General features: G+C 44.7%; 1 protein-coding gene across 1 annotated transcript in view; it reads left to right on the top strand.

The window, feature by feature from the left end:
• TNFRSF10A (TNF receptor superfamily member 10a) overlaps nucleotides 1–19240 on the top strand; it is a 35781-nt gene extending 16541 nt beyond the window's left edge. The window contains exons 3-10 of the mRNA XM_055295696.2: nucleotides 6673–6786; nucleotides 7518–7629; nucleotides 8978–9051; nucleotides 9138–9242; nucleotides 9830–9861; nucleotides 10299–10481; nucleotides 12578–12650; nucleotides 17785–19240. Coding sequence (XP_055151671.2) covers nucleotides 6673–6786; nucleotides 7518–7629; nucleotides 8978–9051; nucleotides 9138–9242; nucleotides 9830–9861; nucleotides 10299–10481; nucleotides 12578–12650; nucleotides 17785–18104 — 1013 coding nt within the window. The 3' untranslated portion in view covers nucleotides 18105–19240. The remainder of the gene's footprint in view (nucleotides 1–6672; nucleotides 6787–7517; nucleotides 7630–8977; nucleotides 9052–9137; nucleotides 9243–9829; nucleotides 9862–10298; nucleotides 10482–12577; nucleotides 12651–17784) is intronic.
• Nucleotides 19241–19615: the final 375 nt, after the last annotated feature.

Below are 19615 nucleotides of genomic sequence, written 5' to 3'. Positions count from 1 at the left end.
AGTGTAAGTTATCGGCAGTTCTACCATTCTGGAGTCTGAAGGATGATGGCCCTCTTTTCACGGCTCCACTAGGCAGTGCCCCAGTAGGGACTCCGTGTGGGGGCTCTGATGCCACATTTCCCTTCCACACTGCCCTAGCAGAGGTTCTCCATGAGGGCCCTGCCCCTGCAGCAATCTTTTGCCTGGGCATCCAGGCGTTTCCATACATCTTCTGAAATCTACGTGAAGGTTCCCAAACCTCAATTCTTGACTTCTGTGCACCTGCAGGCTTAACACCATGTGGGAGCTGCCGAGGCTTGGAGCTTCCACCTCTGAAGCAACAGCCCAAGCTGTACCTTGGCCCCTTTTAGTCACGGCTGCAGTGGCTGGAATGCAGGGCACAAAGTGCCTAGACTCCACACAGCACAAGACCCTGGGCTCCTACCGGGAAACTGTTTTCTCCTAGGCCTTCGAGGCTGTGACGGGAGGGGTTGCCATGGAGACCTCTGACATGCCCTGGAGACATTTTCCTCATTGTCTTGGGGATTAACATTCAGCTCCTCGTTACTTATGCAAATTTCTGCAGCCATCTTTAATTTCTCCTCAGAAAATGGGTTTTCTTTTCTAGCACATTGTCATGTTGCAAATTTTCCAAACTTTAATGCTCTGGTTCCCTTATAAAACTGAATGCTGGCCAGGCGTGGTGGCTCACGCCTGTAATCCCAGCACTTTGGGAGGCCAAGGAGGGTGGATCATGAGGTCAGGAGATTGAGACGATCCTGGCAAACATGGTGAAACCCCGTCTCTACTAAAAATACAAAAAAATTAGCCGGGCATGGTGGCGGGTGCCTGCAGTACCACCTACTCAGGAGAATGAGGCAGGAGAATGGCGTGAACCCAGGAGGCGGGCTTGTAGTGAGCTGAGATCGTGCCACTGCACTCCAGCCTGGGCAACAGAGCAAGACTCTGTCTCAAAAACAAAAAACAAAACAAAACAAAAAAAGAATGATATACCAGGACCAAATAAGTTTTATCCTAGGAATGCAATGTTGGTTAAAAACAAACAAGCCAATAAATAAAAAAACTGAATGCCTTTTACAGCACCCAAGTCACCCCTTGAATGCTTTGCTGCCTAGAAATTTCTTCTGCCACATACCCTAAATCATCTCTTCCCAGTTCAAAGCTCCACAACTCTAGGGAAGGGACAAAATGCCACCACTCTCTTTGCTTTCTTTGCTAAAACATAACAAGAGTCACCTTTGCTCCAGTTCCCAATAAGTTCCTCATCTCCATCTGAGACCATCTCAGCCTAGACTTTATTGTCCATATCACTATTAGGCTTTTGGTCAAAGCCATTCAACAAATCTCTAGGAAGTTCCACACTTTCCCACATTTTCCTGTCTTCATCTGAGCCCTCCAAACTGTTCCAACCTCTTCCTGTTACGCAGTTCCAAAGTTGCTTCTATATTTTCAGGTATCTTTTCAGCAGCTCCCCACTCTACTGGTACCAATGTACTGTATTTGTTTTTTTTTTTTTTTTTTTTCCATGCTGCTGATAAAGACATTCCCAAGACTGGGCAATTTACAAAGAAAGAGGTTTAATTGAACTTACAGTTCTACGTGGCTGGGGAAGCCTTACAATAATGGTGGAAGGCAAGGAGGAGCAAGTCATGTCTTACATGGATGGCAGCAAGCAAAGAGAGCTTGTGCAGGAAAACTCCCCCTTATAATAACCATCAGATCTTATGAGACTTACTTATTATCATGAGAACTGCAAGGGAAAGACCTGCCCCACATGATTCAATTACCTCTCGTTGGATCCCTCCCACAACATATGGGAATTCAAGATGAGATTTGTATGGGAACACAGCCAAACCATATCAGTAATATTGTCCTTATACAATGAATTGGAAAGTGCTCCTTCCTCTGCTGTCTTTAAAAAGGGTTTCTGAATAATTGGTATTAATTCTTGTTGAAATGGTTGGTATAATTCAGTGGTAAAGGCATCTGGGCCTCGACTTTTTTTTTCTGGTAAAAACATATACAAGTATTTAGAATTAGCCAGCTGGATTCAGTTTAGATTATCCCAATTTTGTTGGCAACATCCAAGGCATGGTAATCAGGAGCCAGTTGAACATATGCCTTCTTCTCTCCATCAGGCCTAATCAGGGTGTTGAACCTTGGCCACATAAATGTCACAGAGCTTCTTCACAGCCTGTTTGATCTGCTGCTTGTTGGTTTTAACATCTACAATGAATCACAAGTGTGTTGTTGTCTTCTATCTTCTTCATGGCATACTCAGTGGTCAGTGGAAGCTTGATTATAGCGTAGTGGTCAAGCTTGTTTCTCCTGGAGGCGCTCTCCAGAGTCTCAGTATCTTGGGCCACCGGAAGGTGGATGATGTATGGATATTATTTTTTTCATGGCTGTGGACACTTTCTACACTGTCTTCTTGGCCTTCAAAGCCTTTGTATCACTTCAGCTTTAGGAGGGGCAGTTTCCTTCTTTGCTTTCAGTGCCGTCTTGTGAAAACTTTTCTTTAGGAGTAGTTTTTGATTACTAAGTCAAAATCTTTACTTGCTATATGTCTATTCACATTGTCTATTTCCTCTTGATTCAGTTTCAGTAGTTTGTGTCTTTCTAGGAATTTGTCCCTTTCATCTAAGGTACCTAATTTTTTGTTGTACAGGTTTCATAGTATTCTTTTATAATTTTTTTATTTCTGTATAATCTGTAGTAATGTGCTGTCTCTCATTTCTGATTCTAATACAGTCATGCCTCAGTTAATGATGGGAACACATTCTGAAAAGTGCATCATTGTGCAAACATCATAGAGTGTACTTCCGCAAACCTAGATGATACAGCCTACTGCATCCCTAGGCTATATGATACAGCCTATTGCTCTTAGATTACAAACCTGTACTGGTAGGCAATTGTAACACAATGATAAGTTTTTGAGTTCCTAAACATATGTGAACATAGAAAAGGCCCAATAAAAATATGGTATAAAAGGTTAAAAAAAAATGTTGTAGTTGTCTAGGGCACTTACCATGAATGGAGCTTGCAGGGCTGGATCTTGTCTGGATGAGTCAGTGAGTGGTGAGTGAATGTGAAGGCCTGGGACATTCCTGTACACTACTATGGACTCTATAAACACTGTACATTTAGGCTACACCAAATCTGTAAATTTTTTTCTTCCTTCAATATTAACTTTAGTGTAACTATTTTACTTTATAAACTTTTTAATTTTTAAATCTTTTTCACTCGTTATAACACTTAGCTCAAAACAAAAACTGTACAGCTGTACAAAAATATGTTCTTTCTTTATGTTCTTATTCTATAAGCATTTTTGTATTGTTAACTTAAATTTTTTTTTTACTTAAATATTTTTTTGTTAAAAACTAAGAAACACACACATTGGCTGGGCACAGTGGCTCACACCTGTAATCCCAGCACTTTGGGAGGCCAAGGCAGGCAGATCACGAGGTCAGGAGATCGAGACCATCCTGTCTAACACGGTGAAACCCTGTCTGCACTAAAAATACAAAAAATTAGCCAGGCATGGTGGCAGGCACCTGTAGTCACAGCTACTCGGGAGGCTGAGGCTGAGGCAGGATAATCGTTTGAACCTGGGAGGCGGAGGTTGTAGTGAGCTGAGATTGCACCACTGCACTCCAGCCTGGGTGACAGAGTGAGACTCCTTCTCAAAAAAAAAAAAAAAAAAAAAAAAAGAAAAGAAACACAGACATTAACCTAGGCCTACACAAGGACAGGTTCATCAATATCACTGTCTTTCACCTCCACATCTTGTCACGTTGGAGGATCTTCAGGGGCAGACACACATGGAGCTGTCATCTCCTATCTCCTCTGATAACAATGCCTTCTTCTGGAAAACTGTATGAGGCTGTTTTATAGTTACCTTTTTTATTTGTAAGTAGGAGTACACTCTAAAATAACAATACATTGTATAGTATCAAAAATACATAAATCAGTAAGTCATTTATTATCATTATCAAATATTATATATAGAACTTCATTATATGTGCTATACTTTTAACTGGCAGTGGAGTAGGTTTGTTTACATCAGCATTACCACAAACACCTGAGTAATGCATTGCCTTATGACATTACTAAGTGATAGGAATTTTTCTTCTTCATCATAATATTATGGGACCACTGTCACATATGTGGTTCATTGTTGACCGAAACGTCATCGTGCAGTGTGTGACTGTAATTTGAGTATTATTTTTTCCCTGTGCTAATTTTTTAACACAATTAGTTGTGCCAATATATCGATCTATTTAAAGAACTAGATTTTGAGTTCATTAATTTACTCTGTTGTTTTTCTGTTTTCCATCTCATTAATTTCTGCTCTAATCTGTATTATTTTCTTCCTTCTCATTGCTTTATCTATAGTTTGTTCTTCTTTTTCGAGTGTCTTAGAGTGGATTATTAGGTTATAGATTGAGATATTTCTTCTTCCTTAATAGACATTTTGGAAGGATATTTCTTCTTCCTTAATAGACAATTTCTCTGTAAACTTCAGCTACGTTAGCTGTATCCCATAGGTTTTGGTATGTTGTGTCTTCATTTTCATTCGTCTTATTTTCTGATTTCTCTTTTGATTTCTTCTTAGACCAGTTGGTTATTTAGGGGCGTGCTATTTAATTTTTATATATCTGTGAGGTTCCCTAGTTTCTTCCTTCTATTTATTTCTAGTTTTATTCCATTGTGGTAGGAGAGTGTACTTTGTATTATCTCTATCTTTTTAAGTGTATTGAGGTTTATCTTATGGCCGAGCATATGGTCTATTTTGGAGAATGTTCTATGTGCATTTTAAAAGAATGTATATCTCGTTTTGATTGAGTAGAATGTTTTATAGACATCTGTCCAGTCTAGTTGTTAGTAGTGTTGTTCAAGTCTACTACTTTCTTGTTGATGTTCTTTCTAGATTTTTTTGGTATGAATTCCTATAGAAGGAAACTATGCTTTTAAGTGTCGTTTTCATTGCAAGTGTTTTCTCCTAGTTTGTTTTTATCTTAGTCATGATTTCTTCCATGCAGTTTTCTTCCTAATTTTTATATAGTTAACTTTATGCAAACTTTGTAGTTTCTTGTGAGACTGAGAAGGTACTTTCTCTCCCCAAACTTGTAAGAAAAATTTCTCATGCAGTACTTGTGTGGTTTCACACTTTACAGTTGACACCTTGATAGACCTAATCTCTATTTCCTTATAGGGAGAGCATAAGCAAGAAGCTTTATTATTTTTCAGCAGTAACCTTAGTTGCCCCAGCGCTATTACCGAATAATCACATTTTTATCACTGGTAGTGTCATCATCATAACACATCATCAAGGAAGTTTTTTTTCACAGTTTGGGTTTTTTGGCCAGGCGCGGTGGCTCACTCCTTTAATCCAAGCACTTTGGGAGGCCGAGGCTGGCAGATCACGAGGTCAGGAGATCAAGACCATTCTGGTGTAACCCAGTGAAACCCCATCTCTACTAAAAATACAAAAAATTAGCTGGTGTGGTGGCATGTGCCTGTAGTCCCAGCTACTCGGGAGGCTGAGGCAGGAGAATCGCTTGAACCCGGGAGGCAGAGGTTGCAGTGAGCCAAGATAACGCCACTGCACTCCAGCCTGGCGACAGAGTGAGACTCCATCTCAAAAAAAAAAAAAAGCCTTTATTATTTTTCAGTGGTAGCCTTAGTCGCCCCAGCACTATTACTCGATAACCACATTTTTATAATTGGTAGTCTCATCATCATAACACATTATCAAGGAAGATTTTTTCCACAGTTTGGGTTTTCTGAGTTTCTTTCAATATCGATAAATATGAATCAGAGGAGAGGGATAAATAAATGGGCACTGAAAGGGGAGAGTGAGGTCACCTGAAGGGGCAAAGCCCTGGAGGTGAAGGTCGAGCCTCCGGACATGGGCTCCCGCTGGCGACAGCTCTTGCAGGCTGTCACCTCAGTGCCTGGAGACCCTCTGCAATCCAGGGCAGCATGAGGTAGGCCCTCTTTCTGTGGCTCATTATTTGACTCTGTACACGGAGGACCCATTTTTCCTTCCATTTTCCTCCCACGGCAGGTGGCATGGGCTGTATCTGAAGCCTTCCCCTCATTGCTGTATTGCTTCTGTGCCTGTTTGTACCTTCTACTGACCAGGAGCTCACTGAGGGCAGGGATTAGGACTTTTTGTGAGTTTCCAGGGACCTAGGTGGCATTGCCCTGGTCTCTAGGCCCATGTGGCCATTAATCACTTAAAACACAGCCACTTTGAATTGAGATGTGCAATGAGTGAAAAATACACTCTGGGTTTCGAAGACTTAGTATTCAAAATAAAAGAAAATATCTCAATGTTTTATCTGTTTACATGTTGAAATGCTAATGTTTTGGATATTTTAGGTCCAAAAAATACGTTGTTAAAATTAATTTGACCTCATTCTTTTTTTACTATTTTAATATGGCTCTCATCGAATTTGAATGTTGCATGGGTTTGTATTATATTTCTGTCAGCAACGCCAGTCAGAGGTGTGTAATAGATGCGGAATTGACGACAAGACCAAGCCAAGAAGATGGGATTTCCCTGTCTGGGGTCTACTGATGGCCAAAAGAAGTTTCCCAGCCACCGCCACGAGCCTCTGGGAACTCTATGGCAATTCATTCATTGGCTTTTCTCTCCCTTCCCAGGATCTCATAGATCAGAACATCTTGGAGCCTGTAACCGGTGCACAGAGGGTGTGGGTTACACCAATGCTTCCAACAATTTGTTTGCTTGCCTCCCATGTACAGCTTGTAAATCAGGTACAGAATGTGTGGACCTCTTGTCAAAAAGTGGAGTGAGGGGCACTGAGGTGGGAGTTGTAGCCAGTGTGAGTCAGGGAACCAAGTTCTAGCCCAACTTGGTCTTCATCATACCCTGCTCCATGGTTATGTCTTAGGTCCATAAAAAGAAACAGAAAGAAATGATTTTTATAATGCATGCCACCTGGTAGTGCAAACCATCAGCTCCAAGAGGGTAGGGGCATCATTACAGCACAGGGAAGGCCTGGCCAAGTGGACAGGGCTGAGTTTCAGCGGTGGCACGGGTCTGCTCTGGGGCCATGCTCCCCCTGGGCTGTGTGCTCCTGGCAGGTTCTCGGGCTCACTCAGCCTTCAGTTTCTCAGGCGCCTCCCTCTTCCTCAGCAGGCTGGGTTTTTGGGAAGTCACCCAAGGGCTCCTCTTCTTGCAGACTCTCTCAGATGATATCATGTGCCTCCTTTGCTACTCACCATGCGATCTAAATGGTGCTTTTTCCCTAATCTGATGTAATAAATAATGAATCATGGTCCTTTTGTATGACTCCAAGTGTTGGTGACAGCTGAAGGGTGGGTGTCCTGTATGAGCCCGAGTGTGCTGGTGCAGAATCTGGCCCTCAGAACTCCTTGGCAAGCTGAGTTGAACTGAGCTGAGGGGGAAGGGGTTGGGGTAGTGAGGAAAGGTCGAGGGACACGTCAGGGAAACACATTCCCAAAACCTTGTACTCTGTCATCAGATGAAGAAGAGAGAAGTCCCTGCACCACGACCAGGAACACAGCGTGTCAGTGCAAACCAGGAACTTTCCGGAATGACAACTCCGCTGAGATGTGCCGGAAGTGCAGCACAGGGTGAGACAACAGCCAAGGGGCTCCCAGCAGCCTCAAAGAACCCCCAGAAGCAAGGAACCCTAAAAAGACCTGAGCCTCCTTGTACCCGTATCTATCAGCCCTGACCCCATGGTGCCTCCAACCCCATAGGTGTCCCTGAGCCTGTGGCGTCTCCTGAGCCTGCAGCCTGCCCCTCCTGGTCCATCTGCCTGTCCCCACCCCTGTCCCCTGCAGTGGCCCCTTCTCACCCCTCCCCAGCACTAGTCCCCTTGGCCAGGCTGACTTGTTCACTAGGCACAGGAGGCCATGACTTAAGGCCCACAATAGAGGTAAATGAAATATTTTATCTTGAAATCATAAGAAAATAATGGCATAGAATCCAGCTGGGGTTATATTTATATTTAAACAAATTGAGTCATAAAATGTAATTTTTTTTTTTTTTTTTTTTGAGACGGAGTCTCGCTCTGTCACCCAGGCTGGAGTGCAGTGGCGCGATCTCGGCTCACTGCAAGCTCCGCCTCCCGGGTTCACGCCATTCTCCTGCCTCAGCCTCTCCGAGTAGCTGGGACTACAGGCGCCCGCCACCACGCCCGGCTAATTTTTTGTATTTTTAGTAGAGACGGGGTTTCACCGTGGTCTCGATCTCCTGACCTCGTGATCCGCCCGCCTCGGCCTCCCAAAGTGCTGGGATTACAAGCATGAGCCACCGCGCCCAGCCTTAAAATGTAATTTTTAATATTTGCTTTTAATTCAAGAAGACAGAAATGCCCACGGCCCGCAAAAATCATAATAAGGCCATGGGTGGAATTCCTTCAAGTTCCCATGAGGACCTGAGCCCACCCAGCCGGCCTCACCCCTGGCCCCTGATTTCCCAATAAGTCCTGTCTTTTTCCTATTTTGGTTTTGGAAGCAAAGAGTAATTGCTCTTCTCTGGTCCTCCAGTGTTTGCCGTGATTGAGAGGAACCAGCAGACAGGTGGAGGCGAGAGCTCACTTGTACCGTGGGTTAACTGGAGGAAGGGGCTCAGCTTGTGGCCACACGGGCTTGTGATCTTCCCCTGGAGTGTGATTCCTCCTAACGCAGGCCTCCCCTGCAGCCAAGGGAAGATTAGTGTGTGCCCAGCACAGAAGTCTCCTGGAGCTGCAGCTCTGACCCCAGAGCAGGGAGGCCGAGGGGGTAAAGTGTGCATGCTCAGACCCTTCCCCAGCCTAAACAAGGGAGCATAGGGGGACCCCCTGCAGACACGAGGAGACTGTCCTTCCCCTGATGCCTTCTCAGGGACATTGGGCAGGGAGAGTGGCTCCTCTTTCATCCCACCTGGCCAGCTTTCCATCAAGAGTCCCCCCTCTCCCTCCCTGTGTGTACCCAGGTGCCCCAGAGGGATGGTCAAGGTCAAGGATTGTACGCCCTGGAGTGACATCGAGTGTGTCCACAAAGAATCAGGTACAAAGCCCACTGGGGAAGCCCCAGCTGCAGAGGAGACAGTGACCAGCAGCCCGAGACTCCTATCTTTCCTTGTCTTTTCTCAGGCAATGGACATAATGTATGGGTGATTTTGGTCGTCCCACTTGTGATTTTGGTTGTCCTCTTGCTGTTGGTGGCTGTGGTGATTGTCTGTTGTTGCATCGGCTCAGGTAGGTGCTGGCTGAGGGCAGGGGCGCTGGGCACTCTCTGCCTTGCCTCCTTCTGTTCCCACAGACAGAAACGCCCACTCCTGCCCCAAGTCCTAGTGTCTCTGGCCTGGCTCTATCTTCCTCCTTGTGATCACCCCCTATCTTCCCATCCTGTGCACCCCTAGGACCCTGGTCTCATCCGTCCCTCTCCCAAGGCTGGGGGTCCCCTCATCTCCCAGCCAAGTCTGGGAAGGCAGGGCTAGTTCCTCCATTGTTCAGGCCCGGCCAGGCAGGAGACAGTCAGCTCCTCAACTGGGTGGCAAGAGTCAGGACGAGAAGAGGTTGTGGGATTTATGTAGCTTTGTTCAGAGCAGAACACAGAGCAGAAAACAGTGATTTTCCACGTGTTTGTTTTTAGCCTACTTCCCTTTATACTCCCCGCTCCTGAAGGAACTCCCGAGTTAGCAAGACCTCATGTGGATCCCCAGGCCCGGGGCTCCTTGTCCAGTGTCCCAGCCCCCAGCCCACCCCTGCCCAACACTGCCCTCTAAGAAGGAGTGCTGCATGGGCCTCTCCCTGGCCACTAAGGGAACCCTCTTCTCTTCTAGGTTGTGGAGGGGACCCCAAGTGCATGGACAGGGTGAGTTGATTTCTCCAGGAGCTGGGGGCATCAGGGGCTCAGGAACTGCTTCTTGCCCACAGTGTAGTCCAGGTGGGTGGGTCCCCGTGGTCTCATGGCTGCCCTGAGTCTCTGAAGTGGCCTGGATGCTGTGGATTGACTACGGGGGACACAGGCCATTTTGAGCATCATACAGGCTGGTCGGCCATTCTGTAGCCCTGTCCCTCTTACAGCCCAGGTGAGACCCTTACCCCACAGCCTGTACCCTGGGGATGGGGTGAGCCCCCGAGCCCAGCACCGGGGACTGGCCCCAGCAGCAGGTCCTGGATGTGCTGAGCATGGACTTCCTGGAGTGACCTCACTGGGAGGGGGTGGTGGCAGCAGGTCCAGCTGTGCCCTACGGATCCCATGGGGAGCCCTGGGTGTGGGCTTCAGAGTTGGTTCTTTGCCTTCCTAAGGTGTATTTCTGGTGCTCGGGTCTCCTACGAGAGCCTGGGGCTGAGGACAATGCTCACAACGAGATTCTGAGCAACGCAGACTCGCTGTCCACTTTCGTCTCTGAGCAGCAAATGGAAAGCCAGGAGCCGGCATATTTGACAGGTGTCACTGTACAGTCCCCAGGGGAGGCACAGTGTCTGCCGGTGAGTGGGGGACAGGCCCCTCCAAGACCTTGTAGGCAGGGGGTGAAGGCCATGCCTCCGCTCTCCTGGCCAAAGGGGAAATGGAGCCTGAGGGAGACGGGACTGCAGGGGACGGGGCTGCGTGGGAAAAGGCAGCCACCCTCACAAGGGGACAGGCACTCTTCCAAACGTCTGCTTCTTAGTCCCTGTCCTGTCCTTGCCATGTCCTCAGAAACTGGAGCTCCACAGGAATAGAGTGGGGGTCACAGGGTTTGTTGATGACTGAATAAGGCTGCACGGTCTCCACTGTGTGCTCCTAACAGAAGTTAAGGAGCCCTTGCTCATAACAGCAGGGGTTTTAAATTTACTCTGAAATTATTATTGCATTAAACATATTTGGATATAAATCTCTGCCCAGATTTCTGAATATGGTTGTATGGAGGATTCCAAAAAGAAGCACAATTTCCAAGTCAGCCTGTAACAGTACTGCTTACTGTGTGCACACACATACATGCACATGCACACACATGCATATACACACATGCATGTACACACATGCACACACACATGCACGTACCCACATGCACACACACATGCACGTACCCACACATGCAGGTACACACATGCACACAGCCCCCTAGTGTTGGTTTGTACCAGTTAATGTATTTTGATTTGACACTGAAGGGCTTTTTCTTTCTTTTTATTTTTTTGCTATTTAGGAAAACATTGTTTTAAATGAACATTTCTTTGTTTTCACTGTTTTTGCATAAGATCAGTGTCTTGTCTCTCAGAGTCTTTATGAGAATGCCTGCTCTCCTACTCATGCTTTTTCTCACATTCAGACAATAGATTCCTAATTTCTTCTTGCCCCTTTTTGTTCTAATATTTTCAGGTGTAGAAGCTTTAATTTTTAACCAGTGAAATCTGTAGATACATTTACCTTTTCATTGCTCATTACTGTAGAAAGACCTTTCGCCAACACAAGACGATCTCCTCTAACTTCTTATGGAGATATTTTTTTTAATGATGTGATTTTTGCATATAACCTTGTAATCTAAATAGAACTTGTTTTGTGTTTCAATGCAAAGCGAGGCACTCCCTGAATTGTTCTAGTCACTGTCTGGTTTTTCCAACCCCTTTGAGCCACCGATTCTCCCTTTTCCCTCTGCTTTGGGTCCCTCCTTAGTCAGAGGTTAAATGCTCATCTAGACAATGATCTCCTTCCACCTAGACTGTTCCATTCATTTCCTTTCTTGCATTAGTACCCATTTATTCTAACCAAAAATGTAATTAAAAAAAAGAAAGCAAACATTAAAAAGGTGAATAATCTCTCCAGCTTGATAAGGTGCTTTGACATGAACAAATGGTTTATATATTTAAAGTGAGAAAATTTAAACTATCAAAAGGTACTTAGTGAGTAAAGAGAGCATCCTCCACTCTGCAGTGCCCTGGGTCTTTTTTCTCAAGTAACTATGAGATATCATTTCTTGTGATTCTTTGTCCAAATCTATGCATCAGTGTATGTGTATACAAAAGACATTCTGTTATTAACCAATGGTCCCCAACCTTTTGGCACCAGGGACCAGTTTTGTGGAAGACAATTTTACTATGGACTGGGAGGTGAAGATGGTTTGGGGATGATTCAAGCACATTACATTTATTGTGTACTTTATTTCTATTCTTATCACATTATAATATATAATGAAATAATTATACAACTCATCATAACATAGAGTCAGTAGGAGCCCTGAGCTTGTTTTCCTGCAATGAGATGGTCCTATCTGAGGGTGATGAGAGACAGTGACAGATCATCAGGCATAAGATTCTCATAAGGAGTATGCAACCCAGATCCCTTACATGCACAGTTCACAATAGGGTTCGCGCTCCTATAAAAATCTAATGTTGCCACTGATCTGACGGGGTGGAGCTGAGGTGGTAGTGCCAGCAATAGGGAGTGGCTGTGAGCTATGCAGGACCAGAGGTTTTTCACCATCTCCATGATGACCCAAGAGGGAAAGTGATGTGCTGCAGGTCTCCGGGCTGGCTGGTGGTCAGGGTCAGTACTAGACTGCAGGACCCCTGACTCAGACCAAGGCGTTCCCCACTGTGTGTTACAGGGACCGGCAGAAGCTGAAGGGTCTCAGAGGAGGAGGCTGCTGGTTCCAGCAAATGGTGCTGACCCCACTGAGAGTAAGTATTTTGCTCCTGGAGATGCAGCAGGAATGCAGGGCATAGGGACAGTGTCCTAACTGGTGTCCCCATTGCTGAGAGTGCTCTTCCAGAGCATTCCATGCCAGAAACTGGGGGTCATATGCTATAGACCATCAAGACCCTAAATTGTCTTCTCCCATCTCTTCTTCCCACTCTACCTCATCCTTTCTGCACCCTATTAATGACACTAGCCACTCTGTCTATCCCCTTCTCCACCTCCTCTCTTCTCCTTTGTTGCTCAGGAGAACAACAGCCCTGAGGGGCTGCCCTGTCCTGCATGGCACCACTGACTTCAGTGGGCTAATAGCTCTTTATCTGTGCCTAAGCCCAATTTGCAGAGCTGTTGTATAAACTATATAACGATTCCAAAGACTTAATGCAAGAAAGAATGTAAAATATTTCACTCATTATTGTTACTAAAACACCAGGGGTTGGGTCTAGGTCTTGGTGCTCACTGCATGGAGGGCCAATCACTGAGACAACAAGTATTGACAAGGAAGAATACTTTCATTGGGTGCTGCAGCCAAGGAGATGGGAGCTCAGTCACAAATTCATATCCCCTGATGAACTAAAACTAGGGGTTTATATAGTAGGGATAAAATGTAACAATGTGGGCCGGGTGCGGTGGCTCACGCCTGTAATCCCAGTACTTTGGGAGGCCGAGGCAGGCGAATCACGAGGTCAGGAGATTGAGACCATCCTGGCTAATGGTGAAACCCTTGTCTCTACTAAAAATACAAAAAAAATTAGCCAGGCGTGTTGGTGGGCACCTGTAGTCCCAGCTACACAGGAGGCTGAGGCAGGAGGATGGCATGAACCCAGGAGGCAGAGCTTGCAGTGAGCTGAGATCGCGCCACTGCACTCCAGCCTGGGCGACAGAGCAAGACTCTGTCTCAAAACAACAACAACAACAAAAAAAAACAAGTAACAATGTGTAAGAAAACAGGAACTAGGGAGGGGTAAGGAAGCAATCAAGATGAATGAGGGTCCAGCATCCCATTGGATGTAGTGATCTGGTAAGTTTCAGTTCTTTGATACTTTGTTTGAGAGGCCTGAAGGTCATTTCCTGAAAAAGGAACTCAGATAAAACAAATGTAAGATTTGAGCTTTAAGAACAGAAGGGTCAATTTCTATGTTTATCAAAACAACAACAACAAAAAACCTTTTGATGGAACTATTGGGTTGATTTCAGTTCTTCCTCTCTATTTATCAATCCCACAGTCACAGAGAGTCTTGTCCTGGATCTTTCTGGCTGTTTCATGGTTGAGGAGGGGCTTCATGGGAAGCTTCATACCATGGGTGACCTCGTGGCCACCCAGGAATCAAAGGTTAATTTAATACTAAAAGATTGTGTTTCTTCTGAAACACAATCTCTCTGTCTCGGCCCCACTTCCACCAAAGACAAATTATAGCAGGACCAGCGTACCTGCAAAATAAGTTTAGTTCCATATACGTGGCCTGATTACCCACACAAAGTGCAGCAAAAATCACTGTCCACATAGGCTCTCCTAAGTTGGCTTTGCTGGAATCTCTCAGGAGGCCATTGCAATCAAAGCCCTGAGAAAATAACCATTTTCTCCAACTGTGTTCCATTGTAAAAGAAAACGTTGTTATTAACCATATGCAAGCAAACATGTTGCCATGAATAGTCACAAATAATAGACAAATTCTGGAGAAATTAGGCAGAGAGAGAAGTATGCCTCAAATTCTGTTTACAAAAGGATACTCAATATACTTAAAGTATACTTAAAGACTATAAATAGCAAAGAAGAAAAAAGTTCTCCAGACTCTGGAAAAACAAAACCAAAAGAATCAGCAATACTTCAAACCAACAAAAGCCATACAAATTATTTCAGTTCTCTATTAGTTCAGTCCACTCAGTCAGCTCCTGCCCAGCTTCATGTGTGGTTAACAATCACCATCTTTATGAACACATCAGTCTTTTTTTTTCTTTTTTTTTTTTTTTTTGAGACAAGAGTCTCACTCTGTCACCCACGCCGGAGTGCAGTGGTGCAATCTCACCTCACTGCAACCTCCACCTCCTGGGTTCTAGCAATTCTCATGCCTCAGCCTCCTGAGTAGCTGGGACCACAGGTGTGCACCACCACACCTGGGTACTTTCTGTATTTTTAGTAGAGACAGAGTTTTGCCATGTTGGCCAGGCTGGTCTCAAACTCCTGGCCTCAAGTGATGGACATTCGCCCGCCTTGGCCTCCCAAAGTGCTGGGATTACAGACATGAGCCAATGCTCCTGGCCACACATTAGTCTTTCAATTACTGTACTGGAAGTTTTCTCTGTAATCCAATGACAACAACTTTTAATTACATGAAAAATTTACTTAAAACATCCCATTTATATTTACTCAATTCTTTCATTTTTAAGTTTATCCAGATTGCTTCTGAAAATTGAGATATTAAACACCATCATTTAAAGTTAGCTAATTTCTTTGTCAACTATTTTTTTAATAGCCAGTGAACACCAGGTGCTCACCTAGGAGCTTCAAAGTTAAATATATAGATATTTTCACCAATAACTCAGAAGACTCAGCTGTTTCCATTAAACCAACAACATTCAATTAATCTTACTTATCAAAAGCTTGACTCAAAAATCATTTTGTTTTGGTTGAGCTTATAGTCTTCTAAGTTTTTGTGCCAAACTGATATCTCAAAATATCTAGCAAAGAAAAATATAAGCCCAGACAAAAATGTATGCTGACAATTCTGAAGACATTTTGGTTTTTTTATTTTACCAATAATTTTAAAGCTGGCTTGTTTAGTAAGGATTTACTTAAGTCACATGAACTTGAAAATTGCTTGGACTTACTTAATTTATGAGTACTCTTACTTATAAGTCAATTTGGTAGACACAACATGTAACTTCATAATAAATGTACATACACATAAACACATCTAGACCTATATACACACACAAAGATCCAATAGCTTTTACCTTTGAACTCTCTCCATGAGACAGTAATACAAACTCACCAGTCTACAAACATGTTTACATGGCTGAACTTTGTTAGCCCCAATAGATAATTCAGTGAAGGCTGTGAACTCAAATTTTAGGTAAAGCAGTTTCCATGGTAGTTTGGTTTTTAAAGGCCAAACCTCTGCAGACTCCCAACAGCATCGCAGAGAACACCACCTAGAACCAACTAATCAGGCCCAATCCTGCTTAGAACAGCAACATAAAAGCCTGGTTACAGGAACTCCATCCCACTTTCTCATTCAGCAGCAAACTCCAGTTTCCAAACAATATTGGGGCCAAACAGTATTACAAAAGAATACCAAGTTTACTGAATTCCAATTTCCCATGACTCTAGCAAACACATACAAATAATCACCAAAACATAATACAACTGCTGCAGCAACAAACAAGCTCCAAGAGTATCCAGACTGAAACAGGCAGGGTGCTTCCTCTCTCCATTGGTTAGGTTTGATCAACCTGCCAACAAAAATTCCTTTCAAATTTCTCAAGTTGAGAGGAGCCAGTCGTGCTGCCTGGTACCCACAAAAGACACTCACTTGCCCTGAAACAACACACAATTGCAAACAAGCCTCCAAGAGTGTCCAGACTGAGAGGCAGAGTGCTTCCCTCTCACAGTCACTTGGGCCTGTTCAACCTGCAAATGGAAATTCCTTTAAAAAATTTCTCAAACTGAGAAGAGCAGATCCTGCTGTCTGGGCCCACAAAGGACAATCACCTATCTGGATGCAAATATCAAATTTAAAAGGCAGTTCTTCAGAGGTAATCAGGAATGTGGTTGGGGCTGGCTGCAGTGGGACCAGAGAGAGACTGAAACTCACCTCCAGCCAAAGTTAGCAGGGCAACTACTTGGGAGGGCTTTTGAGACTCCTGGCCCATGCAGCAGAGCCATGAGCAACACTTTCCCAGCCAGGGAACCAGAATTTGCTACCAAAACCTGAGGGGTTTGGTCTAGGTCCGGCTGCTCGCTGCACAGAAAGCCAATCACTGAGATGAAGAGTATTGCCAAGAAGAAGGCTTTAATCGGGTGCTGCAGTGGAAGAGATGGGAGCTCAGTCTCAAATCTATCTCCCTGACCCACTAAAACTAAGGGTTTATATAGCAGGCAAGAAATGTAACAATGTGTAAGAAAGTAGGAGCTAGAATGGGGCAAGGAAGCAATCAAGATGAATGAGGGGTCCCATATCCCATCATAGTCTGGATGTAGTGATCTGGTGAGTTTCAGTTCTTTGATACTTTTTTTGAGATGCCTGAAGGTCTTTCCTGAGGAAGTAACTCAGATAAAACAAATGTTAAGTTTCAAGTCCTTAAGGACCAGAAGAGTCAATTTCTGTTTATCAAAAAAAACCTTTCTATGGGACATTAGGGTCAGTTTCAGTTTTTGTATATTCATTGCATATTAAATTATATTTTACACATATTCAGTACCACACATTAAAATGAATGTCATTTTTTTCTTTTTATGTTCTTTAAATGAGGCTGTTAGAAAACATAGCTTGGTACTCCTGGCCCCTTCTATCCCTGTGGATGGTGGTGTGCAGTGCTTTGCACACACATCTCATTGCATTTAATCCCTGGTAGTCCTGAGATCTGGGCAGGTTTGCTCTGTCTTCAGGTTTGCTTCTTGGTCAGGGCCTGCTTGCCCCCACCTGGCTCTGCCCCAGCCTCAGAGAGGGCAGAGGTTGCCTGCCCCGGACCCTGCGCTTTCCACAGATGCAGAAGTGGCCACTTGGGACATGCTCCCATGACAAGTGCAGCCCAGGCAGCCTCCATCCTCTGAGCTCCCGCTGCAGCCACTCTCTCTCCCTCCCTCCGACTCTCACCCACTTTGCTTTCTGCCTCCATAGGATCAATCCATCCTCCCCAGGTGGGTTCTCAGCCCTCTCTGAGGGCAGATTCTCTGGTGACCTTGACACCTGTCAGCACCTTGGGGACCATGGAGGCCAGGCAGTGTGGGTGGGCTCTCTGTGGATGGGAGGTGGGTGGGCAATGGAGCAACAGGTTTGCCCATGCAGGGGGCTCTCCAGGTTCTCTCCTTGGGTTCTGGGCCTGATGTGGGATCCTCTGCCCCTTCTGAACTGAATCCCAACTCACCTGGCTGTCTCTGTGGCTTTCTCCGCCCAGCTCTGATGCTGTTCTTTGACAAGTTTGCAGACATCGTGCCCTTTGACTCCTGGGACCAGCTCATGAGGCAGCTGGACCTCACGAAAAATGAGATTGACGTGGTCAGAGCTGGTACAGCAGGCCCAGGGGATGCCTTGTATGCAATGCTGATGAAATGGGTCAACAAAACTGGACGGAACGCCTCGATCCACACCCTGCTGGATGCCTTGGAGAGGGTGGAAGAGAGACATGCAAAAGAGAAGATTCAGGACCTCTTGGTGGACTCTGGAAAGTTCATCTACTTGGTAGATGGCACAGGCTCTGCCGTGTCCTTGGAATGAAAGAATCTTTTTACCAGAGGTTTCCTCTTAGGTGTTAGGTGTTAATACTATTAGGTGTTTTTTTTTTTTTTTAACATGTATATAAAATAAATAGCCAGGTGTAGTGGCTCATGCCTGTAATCCCAGCACTTTGGGAGGCTGAGGCAGGTGGATCACTTGAGGTCAGGAGTTCAAGACCAGCCTGACCAACATGATGAAACGCCGTCTCTACAAAAAAAATACAAAAATTAGCCAGATGTGATGGTGTGTGCCTATATTCTCGGCTACTCGGGAGGCTGAGGAATGAGAATCGCTTGAACCGACGAGGCAGTGAGCCGAGATTGCACCACTTTACTCCAGCCTGGGTGACAGAGTGAGGCTCCGTCTCAAGATAAAATAAAATAAACTTGAAAGAATTATTGCCCGACTGAGGCTCACATGCCAAAGAAAAATCTGGTTCTCCCCTGAGCTGGCCTCCATGTGTTTCCCTATCATGGTGGTCAATTGTAGGTGTTAATTTGAATGGATTAAGGAACATGTAGAACACTGGTAAGGCATTATTTCTGGGACATTCTTTCTGGGCATGTCTTCGAAGGTGTTTCCAGAGGGGATTGGCATGCGATCGGGTGGACTGAATGGAAAAGACCTACCCTTAATGTGGCGGGGGTGAGGGCACCATCCAATAGGCTGGGGAGCAAGATAGAACAAAAAAAAGAAAGGAAAATCCATCTGATCTCCTGGAGCTGGGACACTCTTCTTCTGCCTATGGACATCAGACTCTAGGATTTCTAGCCCTTGGACTCCAGGACATACACCAGTGGCCCCCCGAAGGATCTAAGGATTTTGGCCTTGAACTAAGAATTACACCATCGGCTTCCCTGGGTCTTAGATTTTTGGACTGGATTAAGCCCTGCTTCCAGCATTTCAGGGTCTCTGCTGTGCAGATGGCCTGTTGTGGAACTTCTCAACCTCCATTATCAGATGCATTAATTCCTCCAATAAGTCCCATTTCATATATAGTCATTTATCCCACAACATTTCTGTCAAGGGAACAGCATAAAAGATGGTGGACGTCCAGTAAGCTAAGGTTAATTTATTAATTATTTAATTTATTTACCTTGAGTTCAGGTCACAATTAAAGTACATATACCTTTGGAGATTTGGACTCATGTATATAAAAGTACTATTTTTTTGGCAGGGCAGTGGGGAGCTCTCATCCCAAACAGATGTGTTATTTGGTACCTATGCAAAGATTTGGCTAAAAGAAAGAAAAGAATTGCTTCCATAAATGAAGCATTTTCTTAGAAAAGTGGGAGCCCATCTAAATGTTTTTCAAGGTCACGTGATCTGAGATAATCTTTAGTAAATAGAAAGCTAGTTTAAGTTTCTTGGTTTAATTAAAACAGACAATTCTTCAGAGTTGTCAACATTATATACAGTTCACACATACAGCTTCTACCTGGATTTACTAATCAAAACACTTACATGTGGCCGGGCATGGTGGCTCACGCCTGTAATCCCAGCACTTTGGG

Source organism: Symphalangus syndactylus, chromosome 10 (assembly GCF_028878055.3).
Source record: "Symphalangus syndactylus isolate Jambi chromosome 10, NHGRI_mSymSyn1-v2.1_pri, whole genome shotgun sequence".
Taxonomy (NCBI): domain Eukaryota; kingdom Metazoa; phylum Chordata; class Mammalia; order Primates; family Hylobatidae; genus Symphalangus; species Symphalangus syndactylus.
The sequence above is the reverse complement of the archived record's forward strand: the minus strand, read 5'-3'. Positions and strand labels throughout refer to the sequence as shown.